This window comes from Prosopis cineraria, unplaced genomic scaffold, assembly GCF_029017545.1.
Source record: "Prosopis cineraria cultivar Desert tree isolate PC_DT_omini unplaced genomic scaffold, ASM2901754v1 PC13, whole genome shotgun sequence".
Lineage (NCBI taxonomy): Eukaryota > Viridiplantae > Streptophyta > Magnoliopsida > Fabales > Fabaceae > Prosopis > Prosopis cineraria.
Genome location: NW_026555344.1, coordinates 8,056,374 through 8,078,245, shown reverse-complemented (window position 1 = coordinate 8,078,245; position 21,872 = coordinate 8,056,374). Strand labels below are relative to the sequence as shown.

At 33.5% G+C, this 21,872-nt stretch overlaps 3 protein-coding genes across 4 annotated transcripts; 2 read left to right on the top strand and 1 right to left on the bottom strand.

Moving 5' to 3' along the window:
- The first annotated feature begins 3,324 nt into the window (after positions 1-3,324).
- On the top strand, positions 3,325-11,194 carry LOC129290471 (cyclin-A2-4). Of its 2 annotated transcripts, none has more exons than XM_054927246.1 (12): positions 3,325-3,475; positions 4,821-5,139; positions 5,328-5,601; positions 6,301-6,437; positions 7,064-7,156; positions 7,557-7,690; positions 9,353-9,428; positions 9,728-9,804; positions 9,948-9,981; positions 10,089-10,238; positions 10,537-10,671; positions 10,813-11,194. In XM_054927246.1, the coding sequence occupies exons 2-12, from the start codon at positions 4,870-4,872 to the stop codon at positions 10,864-10,866; spliced, it is 1,434 nt and encodes a 477-aa protein (XP_054783221.1). In that variant the 5' UTR covers positions 3,325-3,475; positions 4,821-4,869; the 3' UTR covers positions 10,867-11,194. The 2 variants fall into 2 exon arrangements, with proteins under 2 accessions (XP_054783221.1, XP_054783222.1); XM_054927247.1 differs by lacking the exon at positions 3,325-3,475 and adding an exon at positions 3,849-3,870.
- A 1,388-nt stretch (positions 11,195-12,582) lies between these two features.
- On the top strand, positions 12,583-17,395 carry LOC129290169 (D-glycerate 3-kinase, chloroplastic). The gene is made up of 12 exons (XM_054926876.1): positions 12,583-12,940; positions 13,972-14,357; positions 14,656-14,735; positions 14,852-14,903; positions 14,998-15,039; positions 15,133-15,211; positions 15,291-15,322; positions 15,407-15,475; positions 15,635-15,709; positions 15,829-15,945; positions 16,047-16,097; positions 16,529-17,395. Exons 1-12 carry the CDS (start codon positions 12,715-12,717, stop codon positions 16,670-16,672), a joined length of 1,353 nt encoding a protein of 450 aa, XP_054782851.1. The 5' UTR covers positions 12,583-12,714; the 3' UTR covers positions 16,673-17,395.
- A 1,096-nt stretch (positions 17,396-18,491) lies between these two features.
- Positions 18,492-19,894, bottom strand: LOC129291477 (auxin-responsive protein IAA1-like). Its single transcript, XM_054928848.1, has 5 exons — positions 19,518-19,894; positions 19,242-19,423; positions 19,033-19,147; positions 18,852-18,916; positions 18,492-18,698 (listed from the first exon to the last, which is right to left on the bottom strand). The coding sequence occupies exons 1-5, from the start codon at positions 19,877-19,879 to the stop codon at positions 18,694-18,696; spliced, it is 729 nt and encodes a 242-aa protein (XP_054784823.1). The 5' UTR covers positions 19,880-19,894; the 3' UTR covers positions 18,492-18,693.
- Positions 19,895-21,872: the final 1,978 nt, after the last annotated feature.

Genomic DNA, 21,872 nt, shown 5'->3' with positions numbered 1-21,872 from the left:
ATTAAAAAAAAATTTACCGGCTAAGTATTTAATTTAATCGAAGGCCTCACTGTTGCAGCCCGGAGTGATAAGTATATGATTCACTGTGATATATATATATATATATAAAGTTAGAAACATGCCACCTTTATGTTGTATGGAGAACAGGCCCTACTAAAGATGCTTTTACTATTTGTTGCATGTAGGTAGGCAGATTCAGATTCAAGTGAGATTACGTTGTGTTGTTTATTTAATTAATTATTATATTTCATCAAATTTGAATTGTGGATCTGGACTTCTCTTTGTCCTCTACCAACCTTTGAATTTGTATCACTTCTGGCTAACGCATTTGCATGCCCACGTTGTTAGCCTTTTAATTCTCTTCCCAATTTTGGGAATTTTTGTCAACTCGCATTTATTTCATTTTCACTCTCTTCACTCTTTTCCTTTTTTATGTCACTGTTTCTGTCTCCTACTAAATTATTAATTAAATAATAATTAATGATATGATATACGTAAATTATGTCTCTTCACTCTTTTTTATGCCTGGCGTGTTCAATTTACACTTATTTTCGTCTAATTATGTTTCTTTAAATAAGCCAATCACAGTTAATTCAACTTAACTCACTTTTTCTTTCCTAAATAATTAGTTTTTTCCCCTCACGATTACCCGTATGAATTGGGTTTTTATTTGATCTACATGGAAATTGGGCTTGATTTTAGCAAGATAATGACGATTAAATTCCAAAATACTAAATTAATGATAATTAGGTTTCTCACAAAATTTTTTACAAAATAAATTATACATATTAATTTAAACAGTTACAAATAAAATTTTTTGTTATAATCCAAAAGTTACATTTAATACTTAAATATTAATTTACAATTAAAACTCTCAAATTTGTAATTATTTAGATTGATATTTTTAACTAACTTTTTAAAAAAATTATCAGTAACTTAACTATTATTAATTTAATATTGTGGGATTTAACTGTCATTCTTTCTTGATTTTATTCCTTTGTTGCCTTGCAAAAAAGATTAATTAAGTTGAATCAGAAAATTTATAAAAATTGAAAATATAATTAGACTCAATGTAATAGTCAACATAAAAATCCAACTTGTAATCAATTCTATATTTTATATTATTAGTAATTGACTAATTGCACCGCGATGATGACATAACACCCATAAATTCAAACAACGTTTTCTTTGACAGAACAATAATCTAAACAGTCGTTCAACCTACGTATCAAGTATCAGTATTGAAGAAATAATAAATATGATTTTGTCTCGTAATATATTTTTCCAAACAATAAACTCAAATAAAAAAGGATTAAAATTTTTCTATTGTTTTGCAATCTAACCTAGACGTAGGGTGAAATAAAAATTTTGATTTGATTATTTTTAAATAAAAATTTTGATTGATTGATTCGGTTGATTAGTTTAGGAATTGCTGAACCAAATAGATTGAATTGACTGTTATTTTTTAAATTTCTGTAATTTATTTTTAGGAAACAATAATATGTTTTATTAGTTTTACAAGATATATATATATATACACATATATATTTTTCCTACCTTCTGTTTTTAATAAAAAAAAAAGTCTACTTTTTTGGAGCTTTAACGGTGGGAGAAAAAATAAATAGAAAAATATGTGCATAATTTGATTCAATAGGCTTAAATCAAAACCCATTAACAAGATAGACTAATGGAATTAAACGGTTATAATTCCAAAAGCATTTTGATTTGATTTAATATATTTTTTTTGTACAATTCTACCGATCGGTTTTGGAGAAGTTATCATCACGGATCCAAGCTCAACCTTAGTGTTGTATGAAAGTCTTCCAATTCTATTTGACTCAGTTTGAGTTGAAAAGGTTTGATCTTATCTGGTCTTATTAAAAACTGGTTCTTTAGGGCTAAAAGGACCATCTTATTTTTTTAGATTGGATTGAACAAGAGACTAAGTATTTGAATTACTTGATTCTGTCTAATCCTATTAAATTTATTTAATATGATTATAATTAATTTATTAATTATTTATAATAATAAGTTAAGACTATTAATAATTTAATAAGTCTGTTCCTGATACAGTCACACGCTCATATTAATAATTTCATAATCTGGATTACCTGGACTATAATTGAAATGTTTTTTCCTTCTTGTTAAAAATTATTATGTATTTATTATGACTATAAATATTTTTATTATCTTAATTGGGTTTATTAAGTTGAAATGGATTATTGCCTCTCATTAAAAAAAAAAAGCTAACTGAATACTGGATTAATAAGACAAGTCTTTCAGTCTTATAAACCAAGCTCGATCTTGTTAATTTTTAGATTATCACTAGACCAGATTGAACTACAGGCTGCCTAATAGGATTTTTTTATAAAAGAAATCAAATTTTAAGTTAGGTTAAAGTTTAATCTTATTCAATCCTTTGTGAAGCCTTATTCAATCTTGCCTGGGTGACATTTTTTTTTGGGGGCTAAACTTGATTGTCATGTAAAGTTTTCATGATATAGAACATAGTTCATTTTAAAAATTTAGTTTCATCAACCATTAAATTTTCCACAAAATCTGACCAGCTCTACTTTAAATAAACACATAAAATATCAGTTTTTTCCATCATTCATATCTTCTTCCTCCAGGATACACCTCAAACATAATTTTCGTTAATTACAAAAAATATTCGTAAAACCCTAATCAAATAATTTAATGATCAATATAAAAATTTAAACAAATATATATTTTTTATATATCCTAATGAACAGGGTTGGCCGAAAAAAGCTTGCGAACATAATTATCGTTGGCGAATATACAACTTGAATGATTTTTCTTTAAAAATGAAGGCTATAACTATTACCATAATTCTGAGCAAGTACTAAATGAATATCCAACGGACAGAACCGTGGTGTTCATTATTGTCCAGGATCAAAGTGGCACCTTTCAACTGGCTCAATTTGAACCCCCGCGACACTCGACCATATAACATCACATCTCTGCAATTTAACAACCTCAACGACAACGTTTAAATGACGAGACTGCCCACGAGGTCTTAGGAACAGTCAAGAGGCGAAGCAAGAATGATGTAATAAACGGATAATCAAGGGGTAATTAGGTGATTAAGAACCTTAAACGACCAGATCTCACGCGCGATCTTACGGTAAATCTCCTAATCGAAACCTAAAACAAATAAAAAAATAAACAAGCTCCATAAAGAACTGCCTTCAGCTTCTTAGTCAAATGGTCAACCACTGAACCCCAAAATAAATTATTAATTCTTTCATTTTCTTTTTGACCATTATTTTATTTCACTGAGATGGTGAGATTTTAAACTCGAGCAATCCCGCTCACTCTCACTCTCTCTACTTCTTCCATAGCTGGCACTCTCGGAAGACTTGAAAGCTGAAAGCTCCTCTTTTTCTTCCTTTCTGTCTCTGCGAGCTCTCATCTCTCTCTCATGGAGGTCGAGGAGCTTGCAAGATAGACTCAGGTTCATCTTCACGCGAAACTCAACGAACAGTGTTTTCTCTCTTTGCATTTGTTGTCGCCATGCTGGTTTTCGGGGTTGTGACATTTGGTACACTTAGGTTTTTGTAGAATTTTTTGAAGAAGAAACTGGTTCTTTTAGGGGGGATTTGTGGACCGATGTTGCCTTTTAGCGATTTGGGATTGGCTGTCGTATAATGTCGCCAAAGATAACAAAAAAAAGAAAGATTGAGTCTTGAAACTTTTCTTTTAGCTAATTTTACTGCCAAGAAATGGGAAAGTTTTAACAATGCGAAGCTGTAAGAACAATCTGATTTAAATGACAATGTCACAACGCAAGGTTTACATTTTGTGAAGTTTTCAACTGGGAAGCTTAAATGAGACTAGAAGACGATGAGGGTGGGTGAACAGAGCACTGCGTTTCGCTTTCCTTCCCATTTTCATGGTGATAATGGATTGTTTTTTCACGATGCGTTTTCTTTTTCGATCTTCGAGTTTGAGAATGTGGGTTTTCGAGAACAGATTTTTCTTCTGGGTCTCCGTTTCTTCCTTCGTAACTCATCAAAACTCTAACTTCTGAATTCTTGTTTTCCTCTTTTTTCTCGCCCTCTTCTTCGTTAACATTAGTATCCCTCAACAAGAGCGTCGCGTGCTAAATTTCTTCCAACGTCATTGTGTAGACATTTTTTATGTATTGCGAGATTGTCATGGAAGAATTTGGTGATCAACTTTCTTGAAGAAAATCCGTGAGATAAAATCATCATATTTTCCTTTTTCTTTTATGGGTGCATAGATTCTTGATCTTACTTAAGTAGTCAATATATTTTTTATGAGAATATAATCCGCTAAAAGATTATTTTCTTCGCCAACAGACCCAATATTTGTCTGCCCTACTGGGAAAAAATGTGGTTGTGGATTCTGTCACCATGTTTGTGCTGAAGGATATTTAATCCTGATTGATTTCCGAATATTGATATGGTTTGCCAGGTTTTCTAAGTCATGCTGGTTGAATGATCAAGTTATGAATGATGAATAAGTTGTGCAGTCTAGTTAGCTGTGTTCTTCCTCGTTCAAAAACATGGACTAGAAAAAAATTACTTAGTGTTTACTGTTGATGTGAGTACCTACATTTTCAAGTAAAGTGTTTCTTCTGTCAGGTTGCTCAACCGCTTGAATATTGCCTCTAACAGAAGACGTTTCTATTTTTATTTTTTTTTAGTAATTTTTTTGATTAAATTATTTGGATCTGGTGTTTCAGTGATCGGTTCCTTGTCCTCAGTGACTCACATATACTGGTTTTATGGCTTCCAGTTAATTTCCTTTATCCTGATCTGATCTTTTCATTGCAGGATTTATGCATCTAGATTTGGTGCCTATGTTTTGCTAAATCTTGTGGACATGAAGAAAGAAAACATTGGCTCTTCCAAAGCTGCAGAGCTCCCTGGTCGCTTGACTCGTGCACGAGCTGCTGCCTTTCATGCAAATGTACAGCTGCCACCTCTCAAGGAGCCAAGACAACAAAATCAGAAGCCATTACGAGCTAAATCAAAAAGAGCTACTTCTGATCAAACATGTCCTCAGCGTAAAAAGAGGGCTGTTCTTCAGGATGTTACCAATGTTTTCTGTGAAAATTCATATAAGAGCTGTTTCAATGCAACTAAAATTCAGGTTATTGTCATTTTGTTGGCTGTAAATGAGCTCTAAGATGATTCAAGAAAATTTTTTTTATGGATGCTACCTTTTTCTATTGTTGAACTTATCTCATTGAAATTTACTTGTGGGTTGATACCTTTTCTTTCTTCCTCCTCCCCAAGTTGTGAAGCTAAGAATTTTCAATTAACTCTTCTGACTACCAGGCTAAGAAAGGCAAGCTGACTAAAACAGGCCCAGTCAATATTTCCAGGGAAGTTCCTTCAGTTTCTGGGAAGCTACCACCGCTTCAAGTTGACTCACAACCAAAGACTTTACCAGAAACAGGACTTGTATCAGAAGATGCTACCTGTTCAAGTAATTTGGAAGACAATGCCCTCCATCAGACAAGTGGCCACAATGTGTGTAGCGCAAATGATGGTCTGCTTGGAGGGCAGACTCCTGGATTATGTCCTCAGCCACTGATTTCTCTAACGAAAGGTCTTCCACTTATTCTCTAATCCAAGCATTGCTTTAATATTGGACATAGTCTATGCATTGCTCTGAGTCCCCTGTTTACTACTTCAGAGTTCAGATAGTGTTTTTTTTATTTTTCATTTTATTCTCTTGAAGAAATTTAAATCAATTAATATGCAATTTGAAGAGCGAATAAGCCTCTAAGGTCTGATTTTGTTGGGCAATAAAATATCAGGCTGTTTTCCTGGTTTGCAGCACAGTTTGAGGAATCTAAATTTGATTGGTGTAAATTTGATTAGATTAGCTTGTAGCGATCTACAACACTAGTATGTCGTCAGATAAGTAAGAAAACAGGTATCTTGGAAGAAACATGGTATTTCAGTGGAGTAATCTGAAAATTAAAAATTGTCTGTGTGTTATTAGATTGCGCAGCAAGTCCCAAGTTCTTACAACCCTGTGACTGTTGCTTCTGACCTGTACATTTGAAACAATTGTGCTTTCTTACATAAAGAAATCTAGACTCTTGCTAACTTCTTACTGTCATAGAGGTAGCTTGCAAGCTAGGTTTAGTGACAATAATACATAATCGTGTGTTCATACATTGATGCTGCAGGGTTAGTAAATTCACTCTTTACCTTCAAAAAATGAAATTGCTTCTCAGTTGATGTGTTTCATGTTTTTCCCCCTAGTCACTAACTGTTGAGCATATATAAATTGTTGCAGTCAAGAGAGTTATCCTTTCTGAACTTCCAAGTGCATCGAAGAATCAAGATGTCACTGATATAGATGCTGATCATGAAGATCCTCAATTATGCAGTGACTATGCTTTTGATATCTACAACAACTTACGTGTTTTTGAGGTGCATTGAAAATACATACCTTTTGCATAAAGCAGTTTATTTCTGTTTAATACAGCCTCATTGTTTCTACTGACTTTGCTGAAACGTTAAGGAATCTGGTATACTCGTTTTATCCGCCAACTAACTAATTTTATGCTTAGATGTAACTATTGACTTATTTGCAAGTTCGTATACATTTTACACGTTCCCAACTTCCCATTAAATTAATGGAGTCTTGATGAACAGGAATGATTCACTTTAGAAATGATGTCTGGGAGAAGATATTTAGCTTTACAGTTATACATACGTTACTTCCTATAATGAATTTGCATGTAAAATTCATGTTTATATGATAAGCTTTTGTATCCGTTGAACTGATCAGGACATGGGTCATAAAATTTTAAAGGAAACTAGGTCAAAGATAATGCATTATCAGCTGTCAAGTAATATCTCAAGCTTATAATGTTGCTCTGAGCATGCCAAAAACATCCTAAATTGGGCATGGTAAAGCAAATAATTTTTTAAGCACTGTTTTGATGCTTGATTTGCAATTTCTTTTTTTAATTGCAAGCTGGAACAGTAACTACCATAATTTCTCTCTCCCCTCCTTCCATTTCCTTCCTATAGTTAACCTGTTCTTCTCTCAGCTTGCAAGAAGACCTTGTACTGACTTCATGGAAACAGTTCAGCGAGATATCACTCAAAGCATGCGTGGGATATTAGTTGACTGGCTTGTAGAGGTTTGCAACTTGCATCGTTAAATTGCTTGCTACATTTGCGGCATTTTATTGTTATCAAGTGTTAACTAAATAACATGCAACTTTGCGAAATTTGTGAATTCGTTAATGATGAATCCTCTCTTGCATTATTGTCCAAATTTTTTTCCCCATGATACATATCCAAGCTTACTGTAGTAGTGATTTGTTCTGCATCAGTATTTGAACTGAGCCAATTCTTTGTGAATTTAGTTGTATTTCTTCTTTTAAGAGAAGATTCATTTCCAAGTTTGTTATATTATTACATAACTTCAACTTAGTGTCTATTTGATTCTCGAGAGTTACAGACAAGGTTATTTTAGACCTTCTCTTTAGATTCATATTTTCTGCCGGACAGTATCATCATATACAATAATATTTTCAGGTTTCTGAGGAGTACAAATTGGTTCCAGATACTTTATACCTGACTGTATATCTCATAGATTGGTTTCTCTCCAAAAATTACATCGAAAGGCAAAGACTTCAGCTGCTTGGCATCACCTGCATGCTAATTGCTTCGTAAGTTAACATTATGGCATTATGCCTCGTAAATGGTGAAGTTGATTTCATTCCTTTCTGATGAATATCATTCAAAAAGTCATATATAATTAGTTCTGTAATTTTGGGATTCAGTAATAAATTTTTTACTTATTCTGTTGAGCTTATGCTTTTGTGTGGTACTAAATTATTCTGTGATGTTGGTCGTTATGAAGAAGATGCACCTTACGAAGACAGATGTTATCTTTGATAATAAGAATGAGATAGTATTGGTTTCAATCTTTAGTTGATATCCCGTTTGACATCTATTAGTGCCAGGATGCCACGTTCTTTCATTGAATTTAACAGTTCAAATGGCTGACAGAATTCACATTACAGTGACCTTCTTAGAAGGATACTGGCTGACCTTTGTTGTGTTCACTCAAAGATGTGTTATCACAAGTGTATGAGTAGTGTTGGTCAGGATTCAATTTTACCTAAAGATGTCTTTCAAATCATTGTATTAGGCTTATCATGAGATTACCCCTAATTTCTTAGGTGAATAATCCTATGGTTCAATTTAGATCAAACATATTTGACTATGTGAGGCTAACCAGTGTATTTCTATCCAAGTTAACAAATTGCTTTCAAAGAGGGAAGGCGCAATAGAAACACAAGAAGCAACTACACATGTATATTAAAAGCAATCATGCTGAAGAGATAACAAAAACTAGTTCATGAGTGGGATCAAACTAATCTGGAACAAAAAGCTTAGCCACGCATAGATATGGACAAAACAAAGGTGGGACCTTTTGAGCATATGGCCATCCAAATGCAGAAAGAAATAAGTAAGGGACAAGAAAAACTCAGTTTGAAGCTTCCGACCTTCAAATCTTGGTCTCTAGATCCCTCTCCATGTCCTTGGTTCGGCTTTGATGCAAAATTTACACCACCATCTTAAGGTTATGACTTTGATGTAATCATGATCAATTATCAAAATCAAGATATCAAACTTGAGGATCAGAAATTGATTCCTTATGTTTGCCGCACCTGCATGACTTTGTTTAGGTGGACTTTGTCAGACACAAAAGATTCAGTGCATAAGATACATGCCTTTTATGATGCAATCAATTTCCAATAACTGAAGAATCATTGATTGTTGCGGACAAAATCTAAGGGGCGGGATTCTTAAAGACGAAAGAAGTTAAAATATTCTTGCCTTCTAACATAATTAACGAATTAACATCAATTTTTTTTGTATTCATGTTGGTAGTTGAAACCTTTATCTGAAAGATTGAAGATAATTAGACTGGGTCCTGTGCTTCACATGGAATTTGAGGTGAGTCGCATTGTTCATGGTTTATGAATAGTGCGGCTTCTTATATTTTATTTTACATATAGATATATAGATTTTCAACGATGGTATAAGAAAGGTGGTAGGAAAGACAGCATGTGACTTTACACTATTGGTAACAACCGTGCTAACGGTTCTCAACTTCATATCATCTTCAATCTATTCTTGCCTACTTATTCTGATTTTATTCTGATATCTGTTCAAGAAACTCTCAACTAGTTTTTGATAATTTCAGTCTACAAAGGCCACGAACAATTTTAAGTTAAGCTGAATCATTATATCCCTGTGTCATGTGATGTAATACTTCTGGAAAAACTTTCCCATATGTCTTTTGCTTTCTGTGATTGAAGGAAGCTTGAAGAAATTTGTCCCCCGCGGATTGATGAATTCTGCTTCATCACAGACAACACTTACACAAAAGAGGAGGTATGCAGTATTTCTTGTACAATAGATGGTAAATGCTCAATTGATTAACTAAAAATGCAGTTTCATAGAGGTCTAAACACAAGAGCTTAGAAAGTCAAGCCCGGTCTTGTTTTTTGATAATGAACTTCATTCTTACTTTGTTGGTTTTTGTATATCGTTGATTTTATTATTGATAACTAAAACAAAGTGGATACTTGTAGTAATCCATTGTATCTTGCTCTTTGTGATGAGCACATGCTTAAAATATTGTTTTATAAAGTTAGTGGATTCCTTGCATCACTGAATGAAGTAAGTGGCAGGTACTTAAAATGGAGACTCAAGTGTTTAGGTGTTCCCAATTTCAAATGTTTGCTCCCACAACAAAAACTTTCCTCAGGTAATTTTTTAACATGCTGCCGTTCAGCAATGCTGATGATGTGAATGTATAATTTTCATTGAGAAATCTATACAGAAAATAAAGTTCATTTTATTTTTTGAAAGAGTCTTATCAAACTGTGTATGTACATTCTTGGTTCTTAGGAGGTTTCTTCGAGCAGCGCAAGCTTCTTACAAGGTGAAGGGATAAGTTTTAGTGAAAGCTGCTTGGTTATGATTCCACAGGAGGCATGCCGAATTGTCGGATTTCAGTACTGATGATCTGTTATATACTGAATTTTGCAGTGTCCTAGCCTTGAATTGGAATACCTGGCCAACTATCTTGCTGAACTAAGCCTCATGGACTTTAGTTTCTTGACTTTCCTTCCTTCTCTGATCGCTGCATCGGCTGTATTTCTGGCCAGATGGACATTAGATCAGTCATATCACCCTTGGGTTCATATCCCTTCCTAATTTTCTTTTCATTTAAGTTATATTAGATTAAACTACCACATTGGATGCTGCTTCCATCAATTTTAGCCCAACCATTTTATAAAAAACACATCAAGTATATCCTGACCTCACAAGCAGCTTTTTTAATGTTTTATTGATAGAGTCAAGGTCAGGATTTACTGAATGCTTTTCATCTTTACAAATATTAGGGTCAATTGATGATCATGATACTTGGAATCAATATGGTAGTTTAGGCGATATTATTTTTATTAGGAGTGTGACCTTCATTGTTTTTCCGCAGAATCCAACTCTTGAACATTATTCAAGATATACAGCGTCAGATTTGAAATCCACAATTATTGCCTTGCAAGATCTGCAGATGAATACCGAAGGCTGCCCTTTAAGTGCCATTAGGATGAAGTACAGGCAAGACAAGGTACATTAGAAATAGAACAGAAGCTAAAGCTGGTTTATAAATTCTCTGAATATATTTTTCAATTTTTTGAAGTACTAGTACAGCATTAGACCTATTTTGTATTGAGTTGCATGACGCTCATTGTGAACATTTGCCTATCAGTTTAAACAAGTGGCTGCCATGTCTTCGCCGAAACTGCTTGAAACTCTGTTCTGAAGATAGAGACGATTAACAAGTCAAGACTTAAGGGACTTCTAGTTCTAACAGATATGGTATGGTGTAAACAAATTAGAAGGAGAATCGCTTATTGTTAATCCAAGGCCTCATGTCTCTCTCACCTAATTCCCACCCTCGAAACTTCTGTTCATTAGTCCATTCTTTTTTGTACATTTGATGGCCTTTCCTTTGATTGGGGTTCTTGATATGTTGTTTAAGGAAGAATCCCATGATTAAACATGTGGCCTCTAATACTTTTAAACTTAATGTAATGATCTGTTGTTAAAATAATCAAACAATGTCTTTGTAGTAGTTTCTTGGAAGTTCACTGTGAACTAAACTTTGCGTCAGTATTGCTAGTATATCGTTAGATTTTATGGAAAACCATAACTTTTGTGACAAAACAAACATAATTTTGGGGTTTTTATGCGCATGAAGTTAACCAATACAAGAATCTATCTAAGTTGCACTTTCAGACCAAGTGATTAAATTTTGAATGAAATGTTAAAATGAAGTCTGAAATCACAATTAGAGTATTATTGGAGGAAAACTCATACATAAGGGTATGTGATATCTATGGTTATGTCTGGTATATATAACATTTACGATTATAAAATATACAAGAATGTGATGAGACGTGATTTTTGTTTAATTAATAATAAAGAATAAATAAATATTGTTAAGTGAAAAGATAAAAAAATATTATATGTATAATGTATTATATATATTTTATATTTTAATGACTTTAATTCTATTTTTTTTTTTCAATCATCAAACGGAACATATATTTATAGTTTATTGGCAAAGTAGATATAAATGAACTTGTTAGGTTTTGGAGTAAAATAAAAGGATAAAAATAATTTTGAGAGTTGAAAATAAATATTATGTATATATTTTAAAAAATAAAATAAAATTGTACTATTGAATTAAATGTTAAATAATTGATTAAAAATTATCTTTTTAAAGAAGAAGATAACTAAATATGGCCAAAAAAAAATCAAAAAGCGACTAATTATCATATCCAAAACTTTGAGCTTAGGAGCTCAAGAATAAGTATAAATTAACAAATTATAGTTTTTATGGGGCAAACATACAACGATTTTAAAATATTAAAGTTATGGGAAACCAAAGTTAGAGAACATGTTAACTGGAAATATAAAGCTCAACTAGGTCTAAGTGGATTTTTCAAAAGTTTTGAATCTTTAATTGTAATTATCCAAACATTTGGAAAATTACGAGAAATATCCCAAAAAAATAGGAGAAATTTCGAAGTGACTTTTAAGACCTATAGAAGGTTTTAAAAATGAAAATGTCACCAGAAATATATTGAGTTAAGAATTCTATGTTGGCTTATCATTTAGTATTAGTCCAAAATTGATGAAAATTAATGGTTGGAATTAAAGTGTTTAATTAAATTTATGGAAGCCAATTTTTAGTAAATTTTAGTTTCTGCGAGTATTAAAATGAGGATGACAGTAGCCACCCACACATGATGACATGACTCCGGACGGGCGAGAGGGAATGATTAAAATTACAGAGAAGACCAAATGATTAAATTATAATTACATTGTTCGGCAGAAAAAGAAATTAAAATTACAGTGAAGAAACAAAGCAACAAAATTATTTTATTAATAAAAAAATATAAATAAGAATAAAAATCTGAGTCCTATGGCCCTCCATTCCAGTATTTGCACCAGGGGCGAAGACGAGGAGTATGTGGCAGCTAAGTCACTTCCATCTTCATAACTGATTTCTCTTGCAGCTTGAGAGAGAGAGAGAGAGAGAGAGAGAGAGAGAGAGAGGGAGAGGGAGAGAGAGGGGGGGAGAGAAAGAGAGACTGATTCAAATATGGCGACTTTGAACCTCTTATCTCAGCCATGGCAGCCTACACTTTCGCCTTCTTTCTGTCACTATAATTCCAATTCCAACGATCATGGCTATTACTCTAATCATTCTAAATTTTTTTATTCTTCTAATTCTCGCTACTCTTCTCTCCTGCATTCTTCCCTCTCCTCGCCCGCCCAATCTTACTGTTCCAAGTTCTCTAAAATGCCAACCCACTCCACCAAATCAGGTTCTTTTCCTTCATTGAATAATCAGTCTGTTTGATTTGTCATTTGTTTCCTTCGATTCTGTTTGGATGATATGATATTTTGTGCATGTAAAGGGTGAAAAGTGAAAACAATCCAATTTGGACTAGTTGACATGTGGAAATTCGGTGGAAAGGAAAAAATAACAAGCTTTAGTTCTTTAGTTGGGAGTTCAGTTGAATATGAATTGTTAGATTATTGGGTAAGATTGTTCGTTCATTCAGAATTCTGATGTGTTATTATCAATCGAAATTTTTTTGAGTAAGTTTTAATGGCTGACCTAGTCGCTAACTAACATGGGTTTTGTATATTCAATTCTTTTATTTCTCAAAATCTATAGTAGATAGCTATATTTCTTCGTTTTTGTACATTTGATTAACCGTTCTGGTTAATGCCCCAATTATATTCTCATTTTAGTTCGGCCGGCCTGCGAACTCGATCCCAATTTTATGTTTCCTGTTGCTGGACATTTGTGTCCTGGTCTGCTATGGATGCATGGCAAGTCTACCTTTGTCCGTATTTCCCAACTTATTCCTTAACTCTAATTACCCTTAATTCCTTAATTCCCAAATAACAGTTTTTCTCTAATTACCATGAGGTACTTGGATTGGATGTGCTTCCCATAAAACTTTGGCTTAACCAGTAATTGAAAGAATTAGCGTCTTCATCCTATTTTTTAATGTAATTTTATTTTCTCCAAAGTTAGTATATATACTCATCCAATTCTCTTTATAAGTCATTTCTACTAACCTCATCAATACCAATACACAAAAAGTATAAGGAATAAAAGTATATAGAATTCCAAATATGTTCTCATATAACAAATTTAAAAAATGATGTCATATTATTTTTTCTCTCTTATGAAGAGTAATTTTGAAAATAATTTTTAAATATTATTTAAAAAGTCACACTGTGACTTATAAATGAGAATGGAGGGAGCAGACCGTTACACATTCTGATACTGTAGGATTCATGTATTTGATCTTCAATATGTAATTAAGGTTTCTTCATGCAGGCAGTGGGAGTTCATGGTTTCAGCATAATTTCACCCCACGTAGTGCTGTTACCAGCAATGAGTATACAGAGGGTCCTTTGTATTCTGCATTCCCCACAAAACCTGCTGAAGTTTCAGCTGTACAGGACCTTTATGATTTCATATGCTCTGGACCTTTGATGGACAAAGCAGGTCTGACACCGGAGAAGGTGGCTGAGTCCATTGATAAGTGGTTAATGCATGGTCGGCGGCTATGCCAATTGTTTCAACTCAATGAATTATACCTAACTGTCCCTCAAAAGGCCAGACTCTATCATTACTACATACCAGTCTTTCTCTGGTGTGAAGACCAAATCGCTGAGCATCAATCAAAGTTCAACGATGGAGAAGATATAACTCCTTTAGTGGTATGTATATTTATTTCTACTACAATTTATCATATTCTGTCTTTATATTGTTCATAACCCTTGAAAAATGCAGCTCACTATTCAGACCCTATAAAGTGCACTGCAATGCACAAGGCCCGCCTATCTTAGTTAATGTTAGTTATGGGGTATGACTGAGGTTGTTCAGCTTATACAATATATAGTGATCTTGATTATAATGTTGCATGAGTTGTAACTGTAACTAAAGCTAGAAGAAGCCAAGATATTTTACTTATATTTCTCAAAAGGTGCCTTACCATTTTCAATTTTTATGGCTCAGATTGGATTTAGTGCTCCCCAGGGATGTGGAAAAACAACTCTGGTTTTTGCTCTTGATTATCTTTTTCGATCAATTGGCAGGTAGGCTCTAAATTCTGTAACAACCATAATCTTGTGGAAGATATTTTATCCTTTGTCATAGAGACCATCTAGAAAGGACATTAAGTAACAAATCTTTGATGGATGGAAAACTATAGGAAGTCTGCAACAATATCTATAGATGATTTTTATTTGACGCATGAAGGTCAGGTATGTGAATAGATTCTTCCTTTCTCTTTTTTCCCCTTCCAACAAACTGTCTTGATAATTCCTGGTCGGATGACATTTTACATTTTGATTGTAGAGTAAGCTAAGAGAATCAAATCCAGGAAATGCACTTCTTGAGGTTACTATCTGCATGTTGTCTTGATAGAAAACTGATGTCTAAAGACTTTTTTGTGAGAACTGAAACATTTTTTCTTGCCTTGTTTATTTCCAGTTTCGTGGAAATGCTGGAAGCCATGATCTTGATTTCTCAGTTGAAACTCTGACTTCCTTAACCAATTTGAAAACAGAAGGCGGGTCTCTATTTTTTAAACTTCTTTCTCAGTTGATATTGTGTTTCACATTTGATTTCTCTCAATTTGAAATGTCCAGGTTCGAAGATGAAATTACCTCGATATGACAAAGTAAGGCCATAACTTGCACAATTTGGTTGTTGAGGCAATTCTTGACTTCATAGTTTTTTATGGGGAGCTTACTTAACCTTGCAGTCAGCATTCAATGGAAGAGGTGACCGTTCTGATCCTTCAACCTGGCCTGAAATTGAAGGGCCACTGACGGTAAGAGAATCAAATAACATTAAGTTGCATTTGAAAGTGACAAACTGATCTTGACGAGGACAAAAACAACAATGATAAAATTGAACCATGGAACTTGTGTTTTAGAAGTGTTCCAAATTGTTAATTTTTTCCTCGTGTCCGTTCATGGATGGATGTTAGGTTGTGCTGTTCGAAGGCTGGATGCTTGGTTTCAAGCCCCTTCCGGCAGAAGTTGTAAAGGCTGTTGATCCTCAGGTTAGAATCCAAAAAGTGCTTTTGCTTAGTGTGCACACTGAGTTAATTACTGTAAATAATGCAAATTCTTTAGCCTATTATTGTGAAGAACTGAAAAACAATTGCACTTGCATTCTCAGCTTGAAATTGTAAATAAAAACCTTGAAGCTTACTATGATGCATGGGACAAATTCATAAATTCATGGATAGTCATCAAGATAAAGGACCCAAGTTGTGTCTACCATTGGCGTCTGCAGGTAGACTGTTTTAACAACCTTCACCTTGAAAAAAAAAAAAAAGGGCTCTCTCTTTCCTGGATGTTATATAATTCCATGCCATGTCCTGTTCTAATCTGCAGGCTGAGATTGCCATGAGGGAGGCCGGCAACCCTGGAATGTCTGATGAAGAGGTCCGTTATCTATCTTCAAATTTTTGTTTTTTCTCTGTTCCAAAGAAGACATGAGATGTTGAAAGCAGGCGTGCTTGAGCCAAGACTCCTGCTCAACCTACTTACATGTATGCACATGGATTTGTTACTCCCTCAGGTCCTTTTTGTGAGGGCTTTTTAACCACCTTACCAAGATTAAGAAAGTTTGTTAAATGTGCAAAACATTTTCATGAGATTTCATGCGCCGCTTAATTAATCCTTGTTTCCTATATGAAGGGTAGTTTTGAAAAAAAGTAATTAATCCTTGTTTCTACTTAATTAATGCTTGACCAAAGAAGAATCATAAAAGAGGTCTTATGAAAAGGACCTGAGGGAGTATCAATGGTGATGTTTTGTCTGTTCTAACTTATAATGACTAACAAAGCTTTCTTCCATGGTTGGTGATTTTCTAGGTGAGGGATTTTGTTTCTCGATACTTGCCGGCATACCATGCTTACCTTCCTACGTTGTACGCGGAGGGACCAAATGGGTCAGACCCGCAGCATCTCCTTACCATTGAAATTGATGAAGGGAGAAACCCCATTCTTGGCGTCTAGGTAACCTTTTGTGGCAGATCATTGAGGGATTAGTTTCTGGGAAATTTACAAAGAAGTTCCAGGAAAGGTAATTAATTACCAATAGGTTTTTTGAAATTGAGTTATTACTATTAGGTCTCGCTGAAGAACTTGTGTTAGAAAAAACACATAGGGTAAGTTGTAGATTTCTTGGTATAACTTGCAAATATTAGAGGAGGACTTGGGGCAAATTTTTTTTTCATCTTATGGTGATTTATAAGTCCTCCAATATTTCCAATTCATCCTGTGTGTTTTTGCACAAGTCCTTCAAGGGACTTATTAGTAAGAATTTGTGCAAAAAAACACGGGATATATTGTAAAATTTTCAGTTTGACTCACAAATATTAGAGTAGGACTTGCGGAATTTGTTTTCATCCTGTGGTGATTTACAAGGTAAACTGAGGGAATTTACAGCTTATTCAGTACGCTCTTCGTACAAGTTCTTCAAAGGATCTATTAGTTATAACTCAATTTCAAGGGACCTATGGTGATCAATTTTCTTACCTGGGAGCTCTTTGTAATTTTCGCATAGATTTTCAATTCTTAGAGAGAATTGGCGTATCTTTACGGCTTTAGTTGGTTTCATCAACAGAGATGAATCTGTGTATGTTACTATATTTTTTTTTATATGTACAGAGTATATTGGTTTTCATAAATCAATATCAATATCATTAATATCTAAATAAAATGTAAATCTTAAAGTAAGTAATATCATCCACAAACTGTAGATAGTCTGACTCATTTTTAAACTCCGTGCAATAAATAGGAGGGTCTTCTGATTATTAAAAATATCGGTAATTGGTAACTATGCTTCGTGATTGCTATTAAGATTAGGATAAAATTTTCTAGTAATTTTTCTTGCATGAATGGGAAAAGTATTCCACCTGAGACCGTAAGACGCCTGGAATTATACTTTTTCATTTTTTTTCCTTAAATTTGACGATGATTTTTAGGAGGAATTTTGACTCTTTTAACTTCTTTAACCTGTAAAGTATATTTAAAATTTAATTTTCATCTTAATTACTCTATTTAGTACAACAAGTTGCCTCTTTCTCTGTGGCCAGTGATCATCCCCAATCCAATCGGGTCGGACAATATGTCTTTCCTCTTAAGATGATGTTAGCCGAAATCTTGGTTACCAATTGGGCTTCTGTTAATGAGCCCAAAAAAAAAAGTTCTACCCAAGTTATGGTTTTGTCCAAGTATTCTAATCTGATAATGGACTCAAAGTTAAAAAAAAAAAAATCAATTCCATAAGAAAAAGAAAAAAACAATTTCTATAATTTTATTAAATTTTAAGTCTCTATAATTATTTTTCAATATTTTTGGTCTTTATTGAAAACACTAAAATTATAAGGATTGAAAACATTAAAAAAAATTGAAGAAATGAAAAATAAAATTGTATAAAACTATACCAACTGATTATTGTGTTTTTTCCATAAAAAAAGTTAATTACTTATAAATCCCATTCACTTATTACGGGGAGTTGAACATGTAAATTTAAAAGTGTGGCTAATAAATAGATTAAAAAACAAATAATTTCTTTATTCAGGGCATGATTGTAATTCTTCCAACTTCCAAAGTTGGAAATTTTCAGATCAGAAACACAATAGAACCAAACTGTTGACAAATAAAAATATACAATATTTGAATATTAGACCAACTTTATTCAAAATTAACAAAATGTAAAGAAACAATTGTTAAAGTTTGAATAACTTGTGTAAAGGAACAGACATTATATGAGCTATACTAATTTGTAATTAAGGATTACTACAAAATTGGGATGGGAGAGACAGCAGCCTTAAAAATCAAACTCGTATTTGCATTACAGTACAAAGACAGTCAGACAGACGACAGAATTATCACCATCAATTTACAGACCACTCTCCTTCTCCTTATTCCTTTGACTAGTTATAAAACTTGTTAATTTCTTCTAATCATCTCTTGAACCAAACCAACCAAGCCTCTGTACATGAGTTCTCCACCAGGATCCTTAACCTCCTTCACTCTGAAAATCACCAAAACAAACATATATGTCAATCAATCTATTAATTTTTTTTCTCTAATATGCTTTTTAATTTCGTCTTCCCTCCTTATAGTTAAATCCCGACTCCGTCTCGTTATGTATGAAAGAAAAAAGATTAGAAACATATATTCGAACCTGAGCCAGTAGTGGCCTCTGAGCTTATCATCAACCTTATCCTTCTGCAGGATTCAACAAACATCCTGGACAAGAAATTAAATGAAAATTATAAGAAAACTTCTTCATCTGTCACAGATAATTAACTTATAATCATCACTATATATGTGTGTGTGTGTGTTTATATAATTGGATCGCTTACTTCCAGGGTACATCCCCGACCATCATCCAGTCACCATCTTTGTCCTCAAAGGTAGGTACGTATTCGCCTCCGTTAATGTTTCCACTGTTCCTCTCCTTCAAGATCAAATCGTTACCTGTAACCATATACGTAAGTATACACGTGAAAAGACTGAATTACCCCCTCACAGCTACGCATGGATCCAAGAAGATATAGATATAAATACGTACGGATGGTTAAGCAGGAAAACATGGTTTCTAAAGACCTTAGAAGCTGCTCGTAACTGTGATACATTTCAAGATCTACTTTCCTCAGATATGGAGCTCCGTCCACCGCCACCTTCACGTACTTGCAACTCTTCATCACGCTCTTTCTGCTCGCCCTCACCGGTGGCCACCCCACCATCTGTGCCCTGCGCCGCCGTAATTAATATCAGAACCAGCCAGATAACAACTAATAATCAACTCAAAAACATAAGGAAGGATCTTATTTTCCCTGTTTCCTACTTTGGTGCCGGAGATTTATCACAGGCTGAGCCGTGGCTGTTATTGTTGTTGGCGTCCTTAGTGCCTAGATTAAGATCAACGGTGTGGGAGAATCCGCGTTTAGAACCGGTTTTAGCTCCGGGAAGGCCCAAGGTGAGTTCGGTGTCCTTGAAATTGAGCTCGACGGCTTCATCTTCCGGTTGATTCTCCGACGACATGCTTTTGGTTGGACGTGGAAATTGCCTTTGGGTAGCTGAGAAAATGATAGTTGTGTGAGCACTGAGCAGAGACGGTGACGGTAAGAAGGCAGAGATGTTATATAAAGAAATAGTGAGAGGGATAGGCCAACGAGTAGGCGACACGTGGGGGGGTTTTGGAGGCATCCGCGTTTGGTGTGACAGGAGGGGTTATGTATGAGGGAAGCGTGTGCAGGTGATATGATGTGATTGCTTGAGAGTTTGGGCCCTCCATGGGTGGCTCTATCACTGCCACAGAGCGCAGCATTACCCCTCTTCCGTATGATTCTGGGTGATGTGCTTGTTCGGATGCATGGGCATGGGCCTCGCCTATGAACCTGCAATTTCTGTACTTCTCTACATTTTTTTTAAAGTACAATATCTTATATTTAATAATAATTAATCAATTCCTAGAGAGATCTATAAGAAAAATTTTAAATTTAGTGTATAGGTTTTAGTATTTTACTTTTATATCCTTAAAACTTTAAATTACTTATTTTTAAGTTTAATTTTATTATTTTGTATCACTTCTCTTGTGTTGTAAGACTTTGTACCCCTCATTTACGGATTCTTGTTTGTCATTTATTATATTTTAAACAAGATTATTTTTAATAAGAAGATATTTGTCCATACAAAAAAATATCAACTCAACTAAATTTAATAGGAATTTTGTTTCAAAAATTTATAATTATTTATTTATTTTTGCTTGAAATGAAATTTTCTATGAAATATTATATTGAAGATCAGATGTAGTTGACTAAACCAATAAACTATTAAACCATAACTGTGATTAAGATTTTTAAATAAACTTATAATAAAAATATAAACTTAGATTGTAAACTCATAAGAGTTTCTCTTTATTGATAAATATTCATTAAAGACACTCCTATATGATTAAATAATTAAAATATAACATATGACCATGATTTATTTTAAATATATTTTAAATATAAATTATTGAAATTAAATCTATCTATATTAATAGATTATCATACAAAACTTAAAATTTTTTAAAATAGAGTAATTTTTTTTGATATTTTTTTGTTTAATGTTGTTTTTTCTTTTTAAGGTTTTTTTTTCTTTAAACTAGATCCCATTACTTTTATGAATCGAGTTTCATATAGTATATACTTAACTCACTTAACTTAATAAAAAATTAATAAGCTTGATAAATTTGACAAAGTTTGCATCTAATTTAAATTTATAAATTAGTTAATATGATTTTGTAAATTAAAAATTTAAAAACAATGAACTTATAAATAAAATAAATTCATAAATTTAACTAAATTTATATTTAATTCAAGCTGATAAATGAGTTGCTATAATTTTATTAAGATAAAAATATAAACATATTAGAGTTAGAGTTACAACTACAGGGGTGATTATCTAATTAGAGCTGGCGAGGTCGTCGGGTGAAGGTGAAGGTCACTGAAGGAGGTCGTGCGCGGCGAGGGTGGAAGCGTAGGATCAGGAGGTAAAAGGAGGGAATGGGGTGGGGACAGGTGGGGGCCCACATGTTTCCGGTGAACGAGTACAGGTCAACTTTATGCGGAGTCCATGTGCTTCAAAATAACTCAAAGTTCCTGCGGTGGGGCCTACCCTCCCCCATGTGCCTTTGTCTTCTTGTCGGTCGGTTCCCAGTAGGTTCCTCTGCCACAGGCACGTGTCAGTTCTCTTACCTTGCTTTTCCCATATTCTTCACTTTACCAATCACCTCATCGTCCGTGATCTTCGCTTCCATTTGTACCTTCCTTTTATGCGGCCTCTCCTTCATTCAATTCTCACTCTCGCCCGGTAAAAATTCAAATAAGAAAACAGCCCAATGTCTTTAAACCAGATATATAATTTTTTTTTAGGAGAATACACTCCTTCTATCTAAATTATAAAATAATTTGGGACGAAACATGCATATTAAATTAAAAATATAATTTTAAATCTCTGTAATTTATTCAAATTTTATTATAAATCTTTACATTTTTTTAAATATTTTAAGTTATATATTTTTATTTTTTAATATTTTAAGTCTTTATAGTATGGCTTAAGGAATAACCTAAAACACTAAAAAAATAAAAATATAAGAATTTAAAATATTAAAAAAAATATAAAAATCTATAGCAAAGCTCGAATAAAATGTAGGAGT